This window comes from Oncorhynchus kisutch, linkage group LG5 (genome assembly GCF_002021735.2).
Source record: "Oncorhynchus kisutch isolate 150728-3 linkage group LG5, Okis_V2, whole genome shotgun sequence".
NCBI lineage: Eukaryota > Metazoa > Chordata > Actinopteri > Salmoniformes > Salmonidae > Oncorhynchus > Oncorhynchus kisutch.
This window is the reverse complement of record NC_034178.2, coordinates 57,229,545-57,249,544: the sequence shown is the minus strand read 5'-3', so window position 1 is coordinate 57,249,544 and position 20,000 is coordinate 57,229,545. Positions and strand designations below refer to the sequence as shown.

At 43.2% G+C, this 20,000-nt stretch overlaps 1 protein-coding gene across 9 annotated transcripts in view; it reads right to left on the bottom strand.

Moving 5' to 3' along the window:
- Positions 1-20,000, bottom strand: part of LOC109891617 (pleckstrin homology domain-containing family A member 6) — a 255,848-nt gene that overhangs the window by 84,425 nt on the left and 151,423 nt on the right. For 8 of the 9 annotated variants that reach the window (XM_031825481.1, XM_031825484.1, XM_031825477.1 and 5 more), the window contains one exon: positions 17,258-17,358. In XM_031825481.1, the coding sequence (XP_031681341.1) occupies positions 17,258-17,358 (101 nt within the window). Of the gene's footprint in view, positions 1-17,257; positions 17,359-17,457; positions 18,392-20,000 lie in introns of those variants that run through there. The other variant, XM_031825485.1, reaches the window with a different exon arrangement.

Genomic DNA, 20,000 nt, shown 5'->3' with positions numbered 1-20,000 from the left:
GCCATTCTAACACCTGGATATGTTTATTTTTGAACCATTCCATTGTAGATTTTGCTTTATGTTTTGGATCATTGTCTTGTTGGAAGACAAATCTACATCCCAGTCTCAGTTCTTTTGCAGACTCCATCAGGTTTTCTTCCAGAATGGTCCTGTATTTGGCTCCATCCATCTTCCCATCAATTTTAACCATCTCCCTGTCCCTGCTGAAGAAAAGCAGGCCAAAACATGCAAGGCACTGTACCTTATCACTGGCAGTCTCACTGTCTGTTCTGGGCTGGTGGGAGAATGTGTGTGTGTGTGTGTGTGTGTTTGTGTTGGTGTGTTGTATAATGATTATTTAGTAATCAGTGCTATATATTTATCCAAATATATGCCTTTGACAGTGATTATTTGAGGGCTGTGACAAAATAATGGGTTTTCTGAGTCTAGCCTATTAATTTCTAAGTGTAGCTCCCAACTTAGGATGTTTTTATGAGTGTTGCTTGTTTACGTCTATGAATCTGGGTCTGGGTAAATACACACGCAGAAAGGGAAGGTTCTAGCAGAGATAGAGAGACATCAGACTGATGACATCAGACTGATACACTGCTGCTGCACTATACTTATGTAAGACCTATTCATTAATATTCTATGAGCACTATTCTGAGGCCGGACCTACAGTGTGTGTGTGTGTGTGTGTGTGTGTGTGTGTGTGTGTGTGTGTGTGTGTGTGTGTGTGTGTGTGTGTGTGTGTGTGTGTGTGTGTGTGTGTGTGTGCGTTTTCCTACATTAGCAGGACCCCAAGTCCTAATATTTTACCTGAATGTCCTGAAATGTTAGAAACGTTTTTTGGGGGGTTATTACTTTTTTCAGGTCCTGAATTTGTTCAAATTATATTTTAAGCTTAACAGTTAGAATTAGTGTTTTGGGGTTAAGGTTACGTTTAAGGTTAGCATTAGGGTTAGGTTTAAGGTTAGCATTAGGGTTAGGTTTAAGGTTAGCATTAGGGTTAGGTTTAAGGTTAGCATTAGGGTTACGTTTAAGGTTAGCATTAGGGTTAGATTTAAGGTTAGCATTAGGGTTACGTTTAAGGTTAGCTTTAGGGTTAGGTTTAAGGTTAGCATTAGGGTTAGGTTTAAGGTTAGCATTAGGGTTACGTTTAAGGTTAGCATTAGGGTTACGTTTAAGGTTAGCATTAGGGTTACGTTTAAGGTTAGCATTAGGGTTAGGTTTAAGGTTAGCATTAGGGTTAGGTTTAAGGTTAGCATTAGGGTTAGGTTTAAGGTTAGCATTAGGGTTAGGTTTAAGGTTAGCATTAGGGTTAGGTTTAAGGTTAGCATTAGGGTTAGGTTTAAGGTTAGCATTAGTGTATGTATCTGTGTTTTCCATCTGTGATCAAGGTCGGCAGGTAGCCTAACGGTAAAGAGCACTGTGTTCTACATCTGCATTGCTTGCTGTTTGGGGTTTTAGGCTGGGTTTCTGTACAGCACTTTGTGACATTGGCTGATGTAAAAAAGGCTTTATAAATACATTTGATTGATTGATTGATTGATTGATTGATTGATTGATTGATTGATTGGTCCAGAAATGGAAAGGTCGCTGGTTAAATCCCTGAGCCGACTAGCTGTACAAATCTGCCGATGTGCCCTTGAGCAAGGCACTTAACCCAAATTGCTCCTGTAAGTCTCTCTGAATAAGAGTGTCTGCTAAATTGCTCAAATGTAAATGTGACCAAAACCCTTAGCTAGTCTGGGACAGGCAACATGTCCATACAAATTGTTGTCCTGTGTTGGTGTTGTACAGTGTTGGTGTTGTACAGTGTTGGTGTTGTACAGTGTTGGTGTTGTACAGTGTTGGTGTTGGTGTTGTGCAGTGTTGGTGTTGTACAGTGTTGGTGTTGTGCAGTGTTGGTGTTGTACAGTGTTGGTGTTGTACAGTGTTGGTGTTGTGCAGTGTTGGAGTTGTGCAGTGTTGGTGTTGGTGTTGTACAGTGTTGGTGTTGTATAGTGTTGGTGTTGGTGTTGTACAGTGTTGGTGTTGTGCAGTATTGGTGTTGTGCAGTGTTGGAGTTGCGCAGGGTTGGTGTTGTACAGTGTTGGTGTTGTGCAGTGTTGGTGTTGTGCAGTGTTGGAGTTGTGCAGTGTTGGTGTTGTACAGTGTTGGTGTTGTATAGTGTTGGTGTTGTGCCGTGTTGGTGTTGTACAGTGTTGGTGTTGTGCAGTGTTGGTGTTGTGCAGTGTTGGTGTTGTACAGTGTTGGTGTTGTACAGTGTTGGTGTTGTGTAGTGTTGGTGTTGGTGTTGTGCAGTGTTGGTGTTGTACAGTGTTGGTGTTGTACCGTGTTGGTGTTGTGCAGTGTTGGTGTTGGTGTTGTACAGTGTTGGTGTTGTACAGTGTTGGTGTTGTGCAGTGTTGGTGTTGTGCAGTGTTGGTGTTGGTGTTGTACAGTGTTGGTGTTGTACAGTGTTGGTGTTGTGCAGTGTTGGTGTTGGTGTTGGTGTTGTACAGTGTTGGTGTTGTACAGTGTTGGTGTTGTACAGTGTTGGTGTTGTGCAGTGTTGGTGTTGTGCAGTGTTGGTGTTGGTGTTGTACAGTGTTGGTGTTGTACAGTGTTGGTGTTGTACAGTGTTGGTGTTGTGCAGTGTTAGTGTTGGTGTTGTACAGTGTTGGTGTTGTACAGTGTTGGTGTTGTGCAGTGTTGGTGTTGGTGTTGTACAGTGTTGGTGTTGTGCAGTGTTGGTGTTGGTGTTGTACAGTGTTGGTGTTGTACAGTGTTGGTGTTGTACAGTGTTGGTGTTGTGCAGTGTTGGTGTTGTGCAGTGTTGGTGTTGGTGTTGTACAGTGTTGGTGTTGTACAGTGTTGGTGTTGTGCAGTGTTGGTGTTGGTGTTGTACAGTGTTGGTGTTGTACAGTGTTGGTGTTGTACAGTGTTGGTGTCGTGCAGTGTTGGTGTTGGTGTTGTACAGTGTTGGTGTTGTACAGTGTTGGTGTTGTACAGTGTTGGTGTTGTACAGTGTTGGTGTTGGTGTTGTACAGTGTTGGTGTTGTACAGTGTTGGTGTTGTACAGTGTTGGTGTTGTGCAGTGTTGGTGTTGGTGTTGTACAGTGTTGGTGTTGTACAGTGTTGGTGTTGTACAGTGTTGGTGTTGTGCAGTGTTGGTGTTGGTGTTGTACAGTGTTGGTGTTGTACAGTGTTGGTGTTGTACAGTGTTGGTGTTGTGCAGTGTTGGTGTTGGTGTTGTACAGTGTTGGTGTTGTACAGTGTTGGTGTTGTACAGTGTTGGTGTTGTGCAGTGTTGGTGTTGGTGTTGTACAGTGTTGGTGTTGTACAGTGTTGGTGTTGTACAGTGTTGGTGTTGGTGTTGTACAGTGTTGGTGTTGTACAGTGTTGGTGTTGTACAGTGTTGGTGTTGTGCAGTGTTCTCACTCCGACTGTTAATTTTCTCTAACACTTTCTGCCCCTCTCTCTTCCTCTTTCTATCTCTCCCTCTTCTACTCTCTCTCATAACACAAATAGACACATACGCACTTCCACTGTGGAATGCAGCATCTCCAAAAGTCTCTGAGAATATTTAATTTGGGAATATTTGCCACTCAGGTGACACCCCTCTGAGTGAATGTGGTATAGAGCCATGACATTCATTCTCACCATGGAGTTTAATAATAACTAGTGCAATCTCTGAAGGTGTAGATGTATGGTTGTCTACACACACACGCACACATACACACACAAATGAACGCATGTACACACACACACACATACACACACAAATTAACGCATGTACACACAAACAAATTAATGGATGTACACACACACAAATTAATGGATGTACACACACAAACACACACACAAATTAACGCATGTACACACACACATACACACACACAAATTAACGCATGTACACACACACACAGACACACACAAATGAACGCATGTACACACACACACACACAGACACACACACACACACACACACAGACACACACAAATTAACGCATGTACACACACACACACACACAAATTAACGCATGTACACACACACACACAAATGAATGCATGTACACACACAAATTAGCGCATGTACACACACATATATACACACACACACACAAATGAACGCATGTACACACACAAATTAACGTATGTACACACACACAGTCCACATTTTTTACATGTCTAACACAATAATGACACAGAGTGGACAAAAGCACCTGTACAGGAAGTAGTACAAACGCGCGCAGGAAGTAACGATCCCCTTTCATAAGCCACCTGATATATGGCACTGTTCACTGTCAGAAACACACACACGCACACGCAAACGCACACACACACACACACACACACACACACACACACACACACGCACACACACACGCACACCTATAGCTGTAACTCAATCTTAAGATGCTAGTAAACCAATCAAACACACACACTACATGCCACACACCACAGACCACACACCACACACTACAGACCACACACCACACACCACACACCAGACCACACACCACACACCACACACCACACACCACAGACCACACACCACACACCACAGACCACACACCACACACTACAGACCACACACCACAGACCACACACCACAGACCACACACCACAGACCACACACCACACACCACAGACCACACACCACAGACCATACACCACAGACCATACACCACACGCATCTAAACCACACCAGGTTGAACTATGTGTGGGCAGGTAGGGTTGAACCACGTTTAAACCACCCAGGGTAAGACGGGTAGTGTTGTCATGGTGACCCCGGTCATAAGTAAGATCTATTCCATGTTCTATTCCAACCACATCTCTGTTTCTATTACCTCAGACTGCACTTTTTTAACATGTCTAACACAATAATGACACACAGTGGACAAAAGCACCTGTACAGGAAGTAGCACAAACGCCCGCAGGAAGTAACGATCCCCTTTCATAAGCCACCTGATATGCGGCACTGTTCACTGTCAGAAACACACACACACACACACCTATAGCTGTAACTTAATCTTAAGACGCTAGTAAACCAGTCAAACACCCACACACCACACACCACACATCACACACCACACACCACAGATCACACACCACACATCACACACCACAGATCACCCATCACACACCACCCACCACAGATCACACACCACACATCACACACCACACACCACAGATCACCCATCACACACCACCCACCACAGATCACACACCACACATCACACACCACACACCACAGATCACCCATCACACACCACCCACCACAGATCACACACCACACATCACACACCACACACCACAGATCACACATCACACACCACACACCACAGATCACACACCACACATCAAACACCACAGATCACACACCACACATCACACACCACAGATCACACACCACACATCACACATCACACACCACAGATCACACACCACACATCACACACCACAGATCACACACCACACATCACACATCACACACCACAGATCACACATCACACACCACCCACCACAGATCACACATCACACACCACACACCACAGATCACACACCACACATCACACACCACAGATCACACACCACACATCACACACCACACATCACACACCACACATCACACACCACACACCACAGATCACCCATCACACACCACCCACCACAGATCACACACCACACACCACACATCACACACCACAGACCAAATCAAATCCAATGTATTTGTAAAGAACTTCTTAAATCAGCTGATATCTCAAAGTGCTGTACAGAAACCCAGCCTAAAACCCCAAACAGCAAGCAATGCAGGTGAAGAAGCACTATGGCTAGGAAAAACTCCCTAGAAAGGCCAGAACGTAGGAAGAAACCAAGAGAGGAAAAAGGCTGTGAGGGGTGCCGGAAGACCACACACCACACACCCAGGCTGCTCTCTCTGTTGGGAGCTCACAGAAAAACATCATTCCTCAAAGACCTAACAATCTGATAGTGCTATTGAATAGGCTTGATTAGGCTCATATCTAAAGTGTTAGAGATTATACCCTTCATGCCCCCCAAAATATTTAGGTACTGAAAAGTCAATTCAATGCAGTTCACCTTTGAAAGGTAATCTTATAATCAAAGCTAAAATGTACTTTAGAATCTCCCCTCCCTTTCCCCCTCTCCCTGCTTCTCTCTCATTGGTCGGTTTGAAGTAACAGGCGTCATAAAGATGTAGTTCTACAGGAATCTCAGCAGACTCCAGGAGCGTGCTCAGACTCGACTTCCCTCCTGTCCCGTATCAACCCGTCCCAACCCCTCCTCAGCCCGAGGGGCCCCACCAGACCAGACGAGGGTGGCCAGCCCAAAACCACACCTTCCCTTCCCCCCACTCACGAGAGCCTGACCAGATCAGACCACCACCCGGTATTAGTACTGAGAACACTTAAACACTATGACATACCTGTACTGTCTGTCTGTCTTACAATATAACAGCACTTACCCCTGAATATCTGGCTGCACATCCTCCTTTACTTAGACACTGTGATATATCATAACCCCCATGTACTGTATACTATCCTAAATACCTGGCTAATACAGAGAGCCACGTTCCTGGAACAATACAGAACAGTACAGAACAATACAGTACAATACAGTACAATACAATACAGTTCAGTACAATACACAACAGTACAGTACAGTACAATACAGTACAGTACAATACAGTACAATACAGAACAGTACAGTACAGTACAGTACAGTACAATACAGTACAGTACAATACAGTACAGTACAATACAGTACAATACAGTACAGTACAATACAGAACAGTACAGTACAGTACAATACAGTACAGTACAATACAGTACAATACAGTACAGAACAGAACAGAACAGAACAGTACAATACAGAACAGAACAGAACAATACAGTACAATACAGAACAGAACCGAACAATACAGAACAGAACAGAACAATACAGAACAGAACAGAACAGTACAATACAGAACAGAACAGAACAATACAGAACAGAACAGAACAATACAGAACAGAACAGAACAGTACAATACAGAACAGAACAATACAGAACAGTACAATACAGAACAGAACAGTACAATACAGAACAGAACAGTACAATACAGAACAGTACAATACAGAACAGAACAGTACAATACAGAACAGAACAGAACAGAACAGTACAGAACAGTACAATACAATACAGAACAGAACAGTACAGAACAGAACAGAACAGAACAGAACAGAACAGAACAATACAATACAGAACAGAACAGTACAATACAGAACAGTACAGAACAGAACAGTACAATACAATATACAGAACAGTACAGTACAATACAGAACAATACAGAACAGAACAGTACAATACAGAACAGTACAGAACAGAACAGAACAATACAATACAGAACAGTACAGTACAGAACAGAACAGAACAATACAATACAGAACAGAACAGTACAATACAATATACAGAACAGTACAGTACAATACAGAACAATACAGAACAGTACAGTACAGTACAGTGCAATACAGAACAGAACAGAACAGAACAGTACAATACAATACAATACAATACAGAACAGTACAGTACAGTACAATACAGAACAATACAGTACAGTACAGAACAATACAGAACAGTACAGTGCAATACAGAACAGAACAGTACAATACAATACAATACAGAACAGTACAGTACAGTACAATACAGAACAATACAGAACAGTACAGTACAGTACAGTGCAATACAGAACAGAACAGAACAATACAGTACAATACAGTACAGAACAATACAATACAGTACAGTACAGTACAATACAGAACAATACAGAACAGTACAGTACAATACAGTACAGTACATAACAATACAATACAATACAATACAGAACAGAACAGAACAGTACAATACAGAACAGAACAGTACAATACAGAACAGTACAATACAGAACAGAACAGAACAGTACAATACAATACAATACAGAACAGAACAGTACAATACAGAACAGTACAATACAGAACAGAACAGTACAATACAGAACAGAACAGTACAATACAATACAATACAGAACAGTACAGTACAATACAGAACAGAACAGTACAATACAGAACAGTACAGTACAATACAGAACAGAACAGTACAATACAATACAGAACAGAACAGAACAGTACAATACAGAACAGTACAATACAATACAATACAGAACAGTACAATACAATACAATACAGAACAGTACAGTACAATACAGAACAGAACAGTACAATACAGAACAGTACAGTACAATACAGAACAGAACAGTACAATACAGAACAGAACAGTACAATACAGAACAGTACAGTACAATACAGAACAGAACAGTACAATACAGAACAGAACAGTACAATACAGAACAGTACAGTACAATACAGAACAGAACAGTACAATACAGAACAGAACAGTACAATACAGAACACTACAGTACAATACAGAACAGAACAGTACAATACAGAACAGTACAGTACAGAACAGAACAATACAATACAGAACAGAACAGAACAGTACAATACAGAACAGTACAGAACAGAAAAATAATCATGGCCTCTAAACCTTCAAGCTGCATACTGGACCCTATTCCAACTAAACTACTGAAAGAGCTGCTTCCTGTGCTTGGCCCTCCTATGTTGAACATAATAAACGGCTCTCTATCCACTGGATGTGTACCAAACTCACTAAAAGTGGCAGTAATAAAGCCTCTTTTGAAAAAGCCAAACCTTGACCCAGAAAATATAAAAAACTATCGGCCTATATCGAATCTTCCATTCCTCTCAAAATTTTTAGAGAAGGCTGTTGCGCAGCAACTCACTGCCTTCCTGAAGACAAACAATGTATACGAAATGCTTCAGTCTGGTTTTAGACCCCATCATAGCACTGAGACGGCACTTGTGAAGGTGGTAAATGACATTTTAATGGCATCGGACCGAGGCTCTGCATCTGTCCTCGTGCTACTAGACCTTAGTGCTGCTTTTGATATCATCGATCACCACATTCTTTTGGAGAGATTGGAAACCCAAATTGGTCTACACGGACATGTTCTGGCCTGGTTTAGATCTTATCTGTCGGAAAGATATCAGTTTGTCTCTGTGAATGGTTTGTCCTCTGACAAATCAACTGTAAATTTCGGTGTTCCTCAAGGTTCCGTTTTAGGACCACTATTGTTTTCACTATATATTTTATCTCTTGGGGATGTTATTCAAAAACATAATGTAAACTTTCACTGCTATGCGGATGACACACAGCTGTACATTTCAATGAAACATGGTGAAGCCCCAAAATTGCCCTCGCTAGAAGCATGTGTTTCAGACATAAGGAAGTGGATGGCTGCAAACTTTCTACTATTAAACTCGGACAAAACAGAGATGCTTGTTCTAGGTCCCAAGAAACAAAGAGATCTTCTGTTGAATCTGACAATTAATCTTAATGGTTGTACAGTCGTCTCAAATAAAACTGTGAAGGACCTCGGCGTTACTCTGGACCCTGATCTCTCTTTTGAAGAACATATCAAGACCATTTCGAGGACAGCTTTTTTCCATCTACGTAACATTGCAAAAATCAGAAACTTTCTGTCCAAAAATGATGCAGAAAAATTAATCCATGCTTTTGTCACTTCTAGGTTAGACTACTGCAATGCTCTATTTTCCGGCTACCCGGATAAAGCACTAAATAAACTTCAGTTAGTGCTAAATACGGCTGCTAGAATCCTGACTAGAACCAAAACGTTTGATCATATTACTCCAGTGCTGGCCTCTCTACACTGGCTTCCTGTCAAAGCAAGGGCTGATTTCAAGGTTTTACTGCTAACCTACAAAGCATTACATGGGCTTGCTCCTACCTATCTCTCTGATTTGGTCCTGCCGTACATACCTACACGTACGCTATGGTCACAAGACGCAGGCCTCCTAATTGTCCCTAGAATTTCTAAGCAAACAGCTGGAGGCAGGGCTTTCTCCTATAGAGCTCCATTTTTATGGAACGGTCTGCCTACCCATGTCAGAGACGCAAACTCGGTCTCAACCTTTAAGTCTTTACTGAAGACTCATCTCTTCAAAGGGTCATATGATTGAGTGTAGTCTGGCCCAGGAGTGGGAAGGTGAACGGAAAGGCTCTGGAGCAACGAACCGCCCTTGCTGTCTCTGCCTGGCCGGTTCCCCTCTTTCCACTGGGATTCTCTGCCTCTAACCCTATTACAGGGGCTGAGTCACTGGCTTGCTGGGGCTCTCTCATGCCGTCCCTGGAGGGGGTGCGTCACCTGAGTGGGTTGATTCACTGTTGTGGTCATCCTGTCTGGGTTGGCGCCCCCCCCCTTGGGTTGTGCCGTGACGGAGTTCTTTGTGGGCTATACTCAGCCTTGTCTCAGGATGGTAAGTTGGTGGTTGAAGATATCCCTCTAGTGGTGTGGGGGCTGTGCTTTGGCAAAGTGGGTGGGGTTATATCCTTCCTGTTTGGCCCTCTCCGGGGGTGTCCTCGGATGGGGCCACAGTGTCTCCTGACCCCTCCTGTCTCAGCCTCCAGTATTTATGCTGCAGTAGTTTGTGTCGGGGGGCTGGGGTCAGTTTGTTATATCTGGAGTACTTCTCCTGTCCTATTCGGTGTCCTGTGTGAATCTAAGTGTGCGTTCTCTAATTCTCTCCTTCTCTCTTTCTTTCTCTCTCTCGGAGGACCTGAGCCCTAGGACCATGCCCCAGGACTACCTGACATGATGACTCCTTGCTGTCCCCAGTCCACCTGGCCATGCTGCTGCTCCAGTTTCAACTTCCACCTGACTGTGCTGCTGCTCCAGTTTCAACTGTTCTGCCTTATTATTATTCGACCATGCTGGTCATTTATGAACATTTGAACATCTTGGCCATGTTCTGTTATAATCTCCACCCGGCACAGCCAGAAGAGGACTGGCCACCCCACATAGCCTGGTTCCTCTCTAGGTTTCTTCCTAGGTATTGGCCTTTCTAGGGAGTTTTTCCTAGCCACCGTGCTTCTACACCTGCATTGCTTGCTGTTTGGGGTTTTAGGCTGGGTTTCTGTACAGCACTTTGAGATATCAGCTGATGTACGAAAGGCTATATAAATAAATTTGATTTGATTTGATTTGATTTTGAACAGAACAGTACAATATAATACAATACAATACAATACAGAACAGTACAGTACAGTACAATACAGAACAGTACAGAACAGAACAGAACAGAACAATACAGTACAGAACAATACAATACAATACAGTACAGTACAATACAGAACAATACAGAACAGTACAGTACAATACAGTACAGAACAATACAATACAGTACAGAACAATACAGTACAGTACAGTACAATACAGAATAGTACAGTACAGTACAATACAGTACAATACAGTACAGAACAATACAATAGAGTAGAGAACAATACAGTACAGTACAGTACAGTACAATACAGAACAGTACAGTACAATACAGAACAATACAGAACAGAACAGTACAGTACAGTACAGTACAGTACAATACAGAACAGTACAGTACAGTACAGAACAGAACAGTACAGTACAGTACAGTACAATACAGAACAGTACAGTACAGTACAGTACAGAACAGTACAGAACAGTACAGTACAGTACAATACAGTACAGAACAGTACAATATAGAACAATACAGAATAGAACAGTACAGTACAATACAGAACAGTACAGTACAGAACAGTACAGTACAGTACAGTACAGTACAATACAGAACAGTACAGTACAGTACAGAACAGTACAGTACAGTACAGAACAGAACAGTACAGTACAATACAGAACAGTACAGTACAGTACAATACAGAACAGTACAGTACAGTACAATACAGAACAGTACAGTACAGTACAATACAGAACAGTACAGTACAGTACAATACAGAACAGTACAGTACAGTACAATACAGAACAGTACAGTACAGAACAGTACAGTACAGTACAGTACAATACAGAACAGTACAGTACAGTACAGAACAGTACAGAACAGTACAGTACAATACAGAACAGTACAGAACAGTACAATATAGAACAATACAGAATAGAACAGTACAGTACAATACAGAACAGAACAGAACGATACAGAACAGTACAGTACAAAATAGAACAATACAGTACAGTACAGTACAGTACAAAATAGAAGAATACAGTACAGTACAGTACAGTACAAAATAGAACAATACAGAACAGAACATAACAGTACAGTACAATACAGAACAGAACAGTACAGTACAGTCCAATACAATACAGAACAGTACAGTATAGTACAATACAGAACAGAATGATAAGGAACAGTACAGTACAATACAGAACATAATGATACAGAACAGTACAGTACAATATAGAACAATACAGAACAAAACAGAACAATACAGAACAGTACAGTACAGTACAATACAGAACAATACAGTACAGTACAGTACAATATAGAACAATACAGAACAGTACAGTACAGTACAGAACAGTACAGTACAGTACAATACAGAACAGAACGATACAGTACAATACAGAACAGAACGATACAGAACAATACAGAACAGTGCAGAACAATACAGTACAGTACAGTACAGTACAGTACAGTACAGTGCAAAGCCCTTAAAAGCAACATTGAAAACCATGTACTTGGTTGACTTGTTAACACAGAGCATGAAGATCTATCTCATAGCTTGTAAAGCTCCAGTATTATAACATCAGAAACACAGACAGCCTTTTGTAGACCTATGCAGCACTTAGTGCATTAAGTTATAGTACACACTGTTAATACCTGAAACACTAAAGGTCTCTCTAGAAACCCCTGGCTGCTGCTCTGTCCTCATGACTCATTCATACTGTCTCACACTGCCTCCCTGTAGAATCAACACCAGGCAGCAGGCTAACAACACTGAGGGAAGGAGACAAATAACATTTTACTGGCCAGCACTACCAGCACCACTACAACATCCAGCTGAACCCAGAGTACTGTGTCAATGTACTGTAAGAACATTACATTTGATTATTTTGCCTATTCATCTACTGCCATTTGTTTCTACAACCATGTGTACTACAGAGGAGCCAATGTAGCTGGGTGAAACCTCCAACTAGCTACTGCCCTACAGTATAGTCTACCGCTCTACAGTATAGTCTACCGCTCTACAGTATAGTCTACCTCTCTACAGTATAGTCTACTGCCCTACAGTAGTCTACCGCTCTACAGTATAGTCTACCGCTCTACAGTATAGTCTACCTCTCTACAGTATAGTCTACCTCTCTACAGTATAGTCTACCGCTCTACAGTAGTCTACCGCTCTACAGTATAGTCTACCTCTCTACAGTATAGTCTACCTCTCTACAGTATAGTCTACCGCTCTACAGTATAGTCTACCTCTCTACAGTATAGTCTACCTCTCTACAGTATAGTCTACCGCTCTACAGTATAGTCTACCGCTCTACAGTATAGTCTACCGCTCTACAGTACAGTCTACCGCTCTACAGTACAGTCTACCTCTCTACAGTACAGTCTACCGCTCTACAGTACAGTCTACCGCTCTACAGTACAGTCTACTTCTCTACAGTACAGTCTACCGCTCTACAGTACAGTCTACCTCTCTACAGTACAGTCTACCGCTCTACAGTACAGTCTACCTCTCTACAGTACAGTCTACCGCTCTACAGTACAGTCTACCGCTCTACAGTACAGTCTACTTCTCTACAGTACAGTCTACCGCTCTACAGTATAGTCTACCTCTCTACAGTATAGTCTACCGCTCTACAGTATAGTCTACCGCTCTACAGTACAGTCTACCACTCTACAGTATAGTCTACCGCTCTACAGTATAGTCTACCTCTCTACAGTATAGTCTACCGCTCTACAGTATAGTCTACCGCTCTACAGTACAGTCTACCGCTCTACAGTACAGTCTACCTCTCTACAGTACAGTCTACCGCTCTACGGTACAGTCTACCGCTCTACAGTAGTCTACTTCTCTACAGTATAGTCTACCGCTCTACAGTACAGTCTACCGCTCTACAGTACAGTCTACCTCTCTACAGTACAGTCTACCGCTCTACGGTACAGTCTACCGCTCTACAGTAGTCTACCGCTCTACAGTATAGTCTACTTCTCTACAGTATAGTCTACTTCTCTACAGTATAGTCTACTTCTCTACAGTATAGTCTACCGCTCTACAGTACAGTCTACCGCTCTACAGTACAGTCTACCTCTCTACAGTACAGTCTACCGCTCTACGGTACAGTCTACCGCTCTACAGTAGTCTACCGCTCTACAGTATAGTCTACTTCTCTACAGTATAGTCTACTTCTCTACAGTATAGTCTACTTCTCTACAGTATAGTCTACTTCTCTACAGTATAGTCTACCTCTCTACAGTATAGTCTACCGCTCTACAGTATAGTCTACTTCTCTACAGTATAGTCTACTTCTCTACAGTATAGTCTACTTCTCTACAGTATAGTCTACCTCTCTACAGTATAGTCTACTGCTCTACAGTATAGTCTACTTCTCTACAGTATAGTCTACCGCTCTACAGTATAGTCTACCTCTCTACAGTATAGTCTACTTCTCTACAGTATAGTTTACTGCTCTACAGTATAGTCTACTGCTCTACAGTATAGTCTACTTCTCTACAGTATAGTCTACTTCTCTACAGTATAGTCTACTTCTCTACAGTGTAGTCTACCGCTCTACAGTATAGTCTACCTCTCTACAGTACAGTCTACCGCTCTACAGTATAGTCTACCTCTCTACAGTACAGTCTACCGCTCTACAGTATAGTCTACCGCTCTACAGTATAGTCTACCTCTCTACAGTATAGTCTACTTCTCTACAGTATAGTCTACTTCTCTACAGTATAGTCTACTTCTCTACAGTATAGTCTACCTCTCTACAGTATAGTCTACCGCTCTACAGTACAGTCTACCGCTCTACAGTATAGTCTACTTCTCTACAGTACAGTCTACCTCTCTACAGTACAGTCTACCGCTCTACAGTACAGTCCACTGCTCAACAGTACAGTCTACCGCTCTACAGTATAGTCTACCTCTCTACAGTACAGTCTACCGCTCTACAGTACAGTCTACCGCTCAACAGTACAGTCTACCGCTTTACAGTACAGTCTACCTCTCTACAATACAGTCTACCGCTCTACAGTACAGTCTACCTCTCTACAGTACAGTCTACCGCTCAACAGTACAGTCTACATCTCTACAGTACAGTCTACCGCTCTACAGTACAGTCTACCGCTCTACGGTACAGTCTACCGCTCTACAGTACAGTCTACCACTCTACAGTACAGTCCACCGCTCAACAGTACAGTCTACTGCTCTACAGTATAGTCTACCTCTCTACAGTACAGTCTACCGCTCTACAGTACAGTCTACCGCTCAACAGTACAGTCTACCGCTTTACAGTACAGTCTACCTCTCTACAATGCAGTCTACCGCTCTACAGTACAGTCTACTTCTCTACAGTACAGTCTACCGCTCAACAGTACAGTCTACATCTCTACAGTACAGTCTACCTCTCTACAGTACAGTCTACCGCTCTACAGTACAGTCTACCGCTCTACAGTACAGTCTACCGCTCTACAGTACAGTCTACCACTCTACAGTACAGTCTACCGCTCTACAGTACAGTCTACCGCTCTACAGTACAGTCTACCGCTCAACAGTACAGTCTCTCCTTCTCTCTTTCTTTCTCTCTCTCGGAGGACCTGAGCCCTAGGACCATGCCCCAGGACTACCTGACATGATGACTCCTTGCTGTCCCCAGTCCACCTGGCCATGCTGCTGTTCCAGTTTCAACTGACCTGAGCCCTAGGACCATGCCCCAGGACTACCTGACATGATGACTCCTTGCTGTCCCCAGTCCACCTGGCCATGCTGCTGCTCCAGTTTCAACTTCCACCTGACTGTGCTGCTGCTCCAGTTTTAACTGTTCTGCCTTATTATTATTCGACCATGCTGGTCATTTATGAACATTTGAACATCTTGGCCATGTTCTATTATAATCTCCACCCGGCACAGCCAGAAGAGGACTGGCCACCCCACATAGCCTGGTTCCTCTCTAGGTTTCTTCCTAGGTATTGGCCTTTCTAGGGAGTTTTTCCTAGCCACCGTGCTTCTACACCTGCATTGCTTGCTGTTTGGGGTTTTAGGCTGGGTTTCTGTACAGCACTTTGAGATATCAGCTGATGTACGAAGGGCTATATAAATAAATTTGATTTGATTTGATTTGATTTGATTTACAGTCTACCGCTCAACAGTATAGTCTACTGCCTCATAGGACCGGCAGGCAAATGCCATGTCACCACGACACTCACAGCAGCTCTCATATCAACACTGACACACAGACGCTGGGGCAACAACAAACAATACACTGCAATGAAACACTGCAACACACATATTGTACAACCCATACATCTTAATCACAGAAACCAAATTAACCTGCTGATCTGAATCATCTGAAGAAGAGATTTAACTAAAGCATGTTGCAAAATGGTATTGTTTCACTTTTGTGAAACAGACTGTGTGGGAAATCCCAAAACAGGTTATACTTTAACAGTGATTGCAGAGAGATGTTTTGTGACATATGACTAGTGGCAGGGACTATATTGGGAAATAGCTTTTAGCTGGAACTTGAGCTCCACATTCTGAGATAGTGATTAATATGCATTAGCTGTATTATGAACCATTTGAATGAACGAGATATTATATATCATGCTTATATGGTGGTTTATATGAGATTGTTCTCTCTCTCTCTCACCCCTCAGCTACTGCCTGGAAGACCAGAAGAAGAACACAGGACACTTTCTCTCTGTCTCTCCCTCGCTCACTTTGCCTATCTGTGTGAGTCTCTCTCTCAGCATTATATTTATTAATGCGCACTTCGATGCAAAGTACAGTGTGATTAGAGAGAGAGAGAGAGAGAGAGAGAGAGAGAGAGAGAGAGAGAGAGAGAGAGAGAGAGAGAGAGAGAGAGAGAGAGAGAGAGAGAGAGAGAGAGAGGGAATAAATAAATAAAGGTGTTGACAGGCTGCCAGACATCTCTGCTTATTCCCTATTATCCCCACTGTACACTGCCCCTACTGTCCACAATATCACCACTTCTCCCTGGGTTGTCTGAGGGACAATCACGTGTCCCCAGCATCCAAACCCCAACAAATCCATCAGCCCCAATCCTAGATAGACCATTTAAATGGCTCACTTCTGCGCTCTCTGTACAGGGTGATAATCGTATACTGTACTCATCGTACTGCCTCATCTTCAGGGTACTGACCTTAAAGGCGTGCTTTCGGCTGATGTTATCCGACGTCTGCACTCCTCCAATCCCAAAGCTTAGCAGAGGAAGACTTCCCAACACTCCTTCCTCCTTCTCGTCTGGATTGGAGGAAGAGGAAAAAAGAGAACAAATGAAGATCAAAATAAACAACAAATCTGAGAAACAGATCTAATATGATCTGATGGGTCTCAACCTACAGTGAGTAAAGAGGACTGAATGGTAAACACAGTCAGTTCTGATGTGACAGTCGGTCCTCTCCTCTAGTTGTAGCTGTGGCTGTAGCTGGCTCAGTGAGTACCATAGAACCTCCCTGGAACAACAGACCTCCGTCCCACTCTAGTGGAATCCTAGAATAGATATCCATGTTGGTCCAGCAGTCCAGTGAGAAGTGACAGTACACTCAAACTCTCTTCAACACACTCACACATACTGGTGTAGATCCAACGATAGGCAGAAAAAAACAAGCAGAGTGCTGGGAAAAAGGAGGAGTGCAAGAGAAGCACTTGTGCTGATTAAATAATGGAGCAGATGATGAACATTTCGGGGGCTGGAGATGAGGCTGGCAGGGTGTCCACTGTAGCTACTGCCCTCTCGCTCTGTCTCTGTCTCACTCTCACTCTGCCTGGCTTTCTCGTTCTCTCGCTCGGCTGTTCGCTGTCTCGTTCTCCCTCTCTAGCAGAGCTGTACTGCATTGACACGAGCCTTTCTCTCTTGCAGATCTCATGTGTGTGTTTGAGAGAGAGCGAGCGAGCGAGAGACAGGGGTAGGAGGGAGGGAGCGAGAGGGAGGGATGGTGTTTGTGTTTGTGCAATCATAGAGTACTCTCTGCGCTGTGCTCTCTGTGTGTGTGCGAGTGTGTGTGTGTGTTTGTATTAGCGATCAGCCCATGTGACTCAGTGTTGCTGGAATCCTGAATTCTGGCCTCCAGCCAACTGTACCTGCCCTCTCTCCAACAATCAGAGAGCAGGGTGTTCTGCTACACACAGACAGGTAAATAGCCACGTCTCCCTCTCTCTTCCTGTCTCCCTCTCTCCCCATCTCTCTCTCAAACAAATTCAAACCTGACCTCACATGTTCTGTATTTCATGCAAAAACTCTCACACACACATGCATGGTAAGAGACACGTGCTCATTCTCAAACACACAATAACTGAAAATAAATTAAATATCCCACATATACTGTAGGCTACCAAGTTGTACTAAATATACAGCATCATACAAACACACACAAATAATGTATGTAATGAGAAACAATGTGATTTATTGCCAAACAGCCTTTCACATCCCGAGGAGAAACTTGGTGAGGAGAAATAGAGTTGTTATTGGGAAACATGTGGCAGAGCCTCTCAGCATTCATCAACCAATCCTGTCCCCACCCATGGACACAGAGGCAGAAGGAGAGGCAACACACACACACAACTCTGGAAAAACACATTTCTGAAGACACTCCTGCTAGCACACACACTTTTGAAGAAGCACAGTAATTGAAAGGTCCCCTACAATGACAGGTTTCCCTGTGAAAATGTCACCTCATTCTGACTCATACCATGGCAGTCTGACTCCTGGCTTGCATTCCCTGCTGCTGCTACTGTCACACCTGTTTGACACCACACAGACTCCCTCGCGTGCGTGCGTGTGTGTGGATGAAGGGTCAGCAGTAGTAAATCAGCTCTCTGACAGCTGTGTATTAGCATCCCAAAACAACAGCAGCTCAACACTTCTGAAGATGGCAGTTACATAAAGGGCTAACACTCTATTTCACTGAGAGTTACTCTAGGTGTATGCCCGGGGCAGCTCGGACATTGGCAAAGTAACTTGTGAAGTAAAGTCCTTGATTGTACATACAGTCTTGGACAGTCAGGATGTTTTGAGAAACTTTAGAGATGGGTGTGGTATGTAGGCTAGTTGTTAGAGATACAGACCTGGAGGGATGTAGGTTCAAATCCTGGGTGGGGAAAACCTATAGACACACTCCTAATGTCCAGAGCACCACCAACACTACTTCACCTCTCCTGGCCAGGACAGCTGGCACGCTTTGACAATATGTCCCCAAGTCCCAACAACAAAAGACCTTGGCCTCTTTCTGCCCATTTCTCGCCCCTCTCTCCTTGCTGGCATGGAGACCGAGGCAGTAAACTGCACAGTCACACATTCTCCATTGTCATGTCTCCCTCCCTTCCTCTCTCTTTTTCCACAACACAACTAGGAGAGAAGGGCGGGAGACTAAAACAACCCATGAGACGTGTGCTGAATCCAGAGAGTGGAATCACTGTAACCAGAAGAAGAGTCCCATGTGGCTCAGTTGGTAGAGCATGGTGCTTGCAATGCCAGGGTGGGGGTTGTGGGTTTGATTCCCAGTATGCTGAAAAATATATTTCACTACTGTAAGTCGCTCTGGGTAAGCGTGTCTGCTAAATGACTGTAATGTCATCAAGAGAAGGGGTGAAGAAATGGAGAACCAGTAGGAAAGTGAGTGTGGCTCAGGGGCCAGTTGCTGAATGTGAATGTGGAAAAATGACAGTGACTCCACATTGAGCTATTAAATCACAGAACAACTGGAACAATTCCATAAGAAAGACGCAAGCAGGGATTTTTTCCTGACTATTCTTATCATTTAATTTATTTTCTTTGCGTTCCTTATTCAGGTCATATTTGCATCTGTGTGTACGGGATAGGGTAGACAACAGGGCCAGTTCCAGGTTAACTACATTCTGAAATACAACATTAATTTATTCAACAT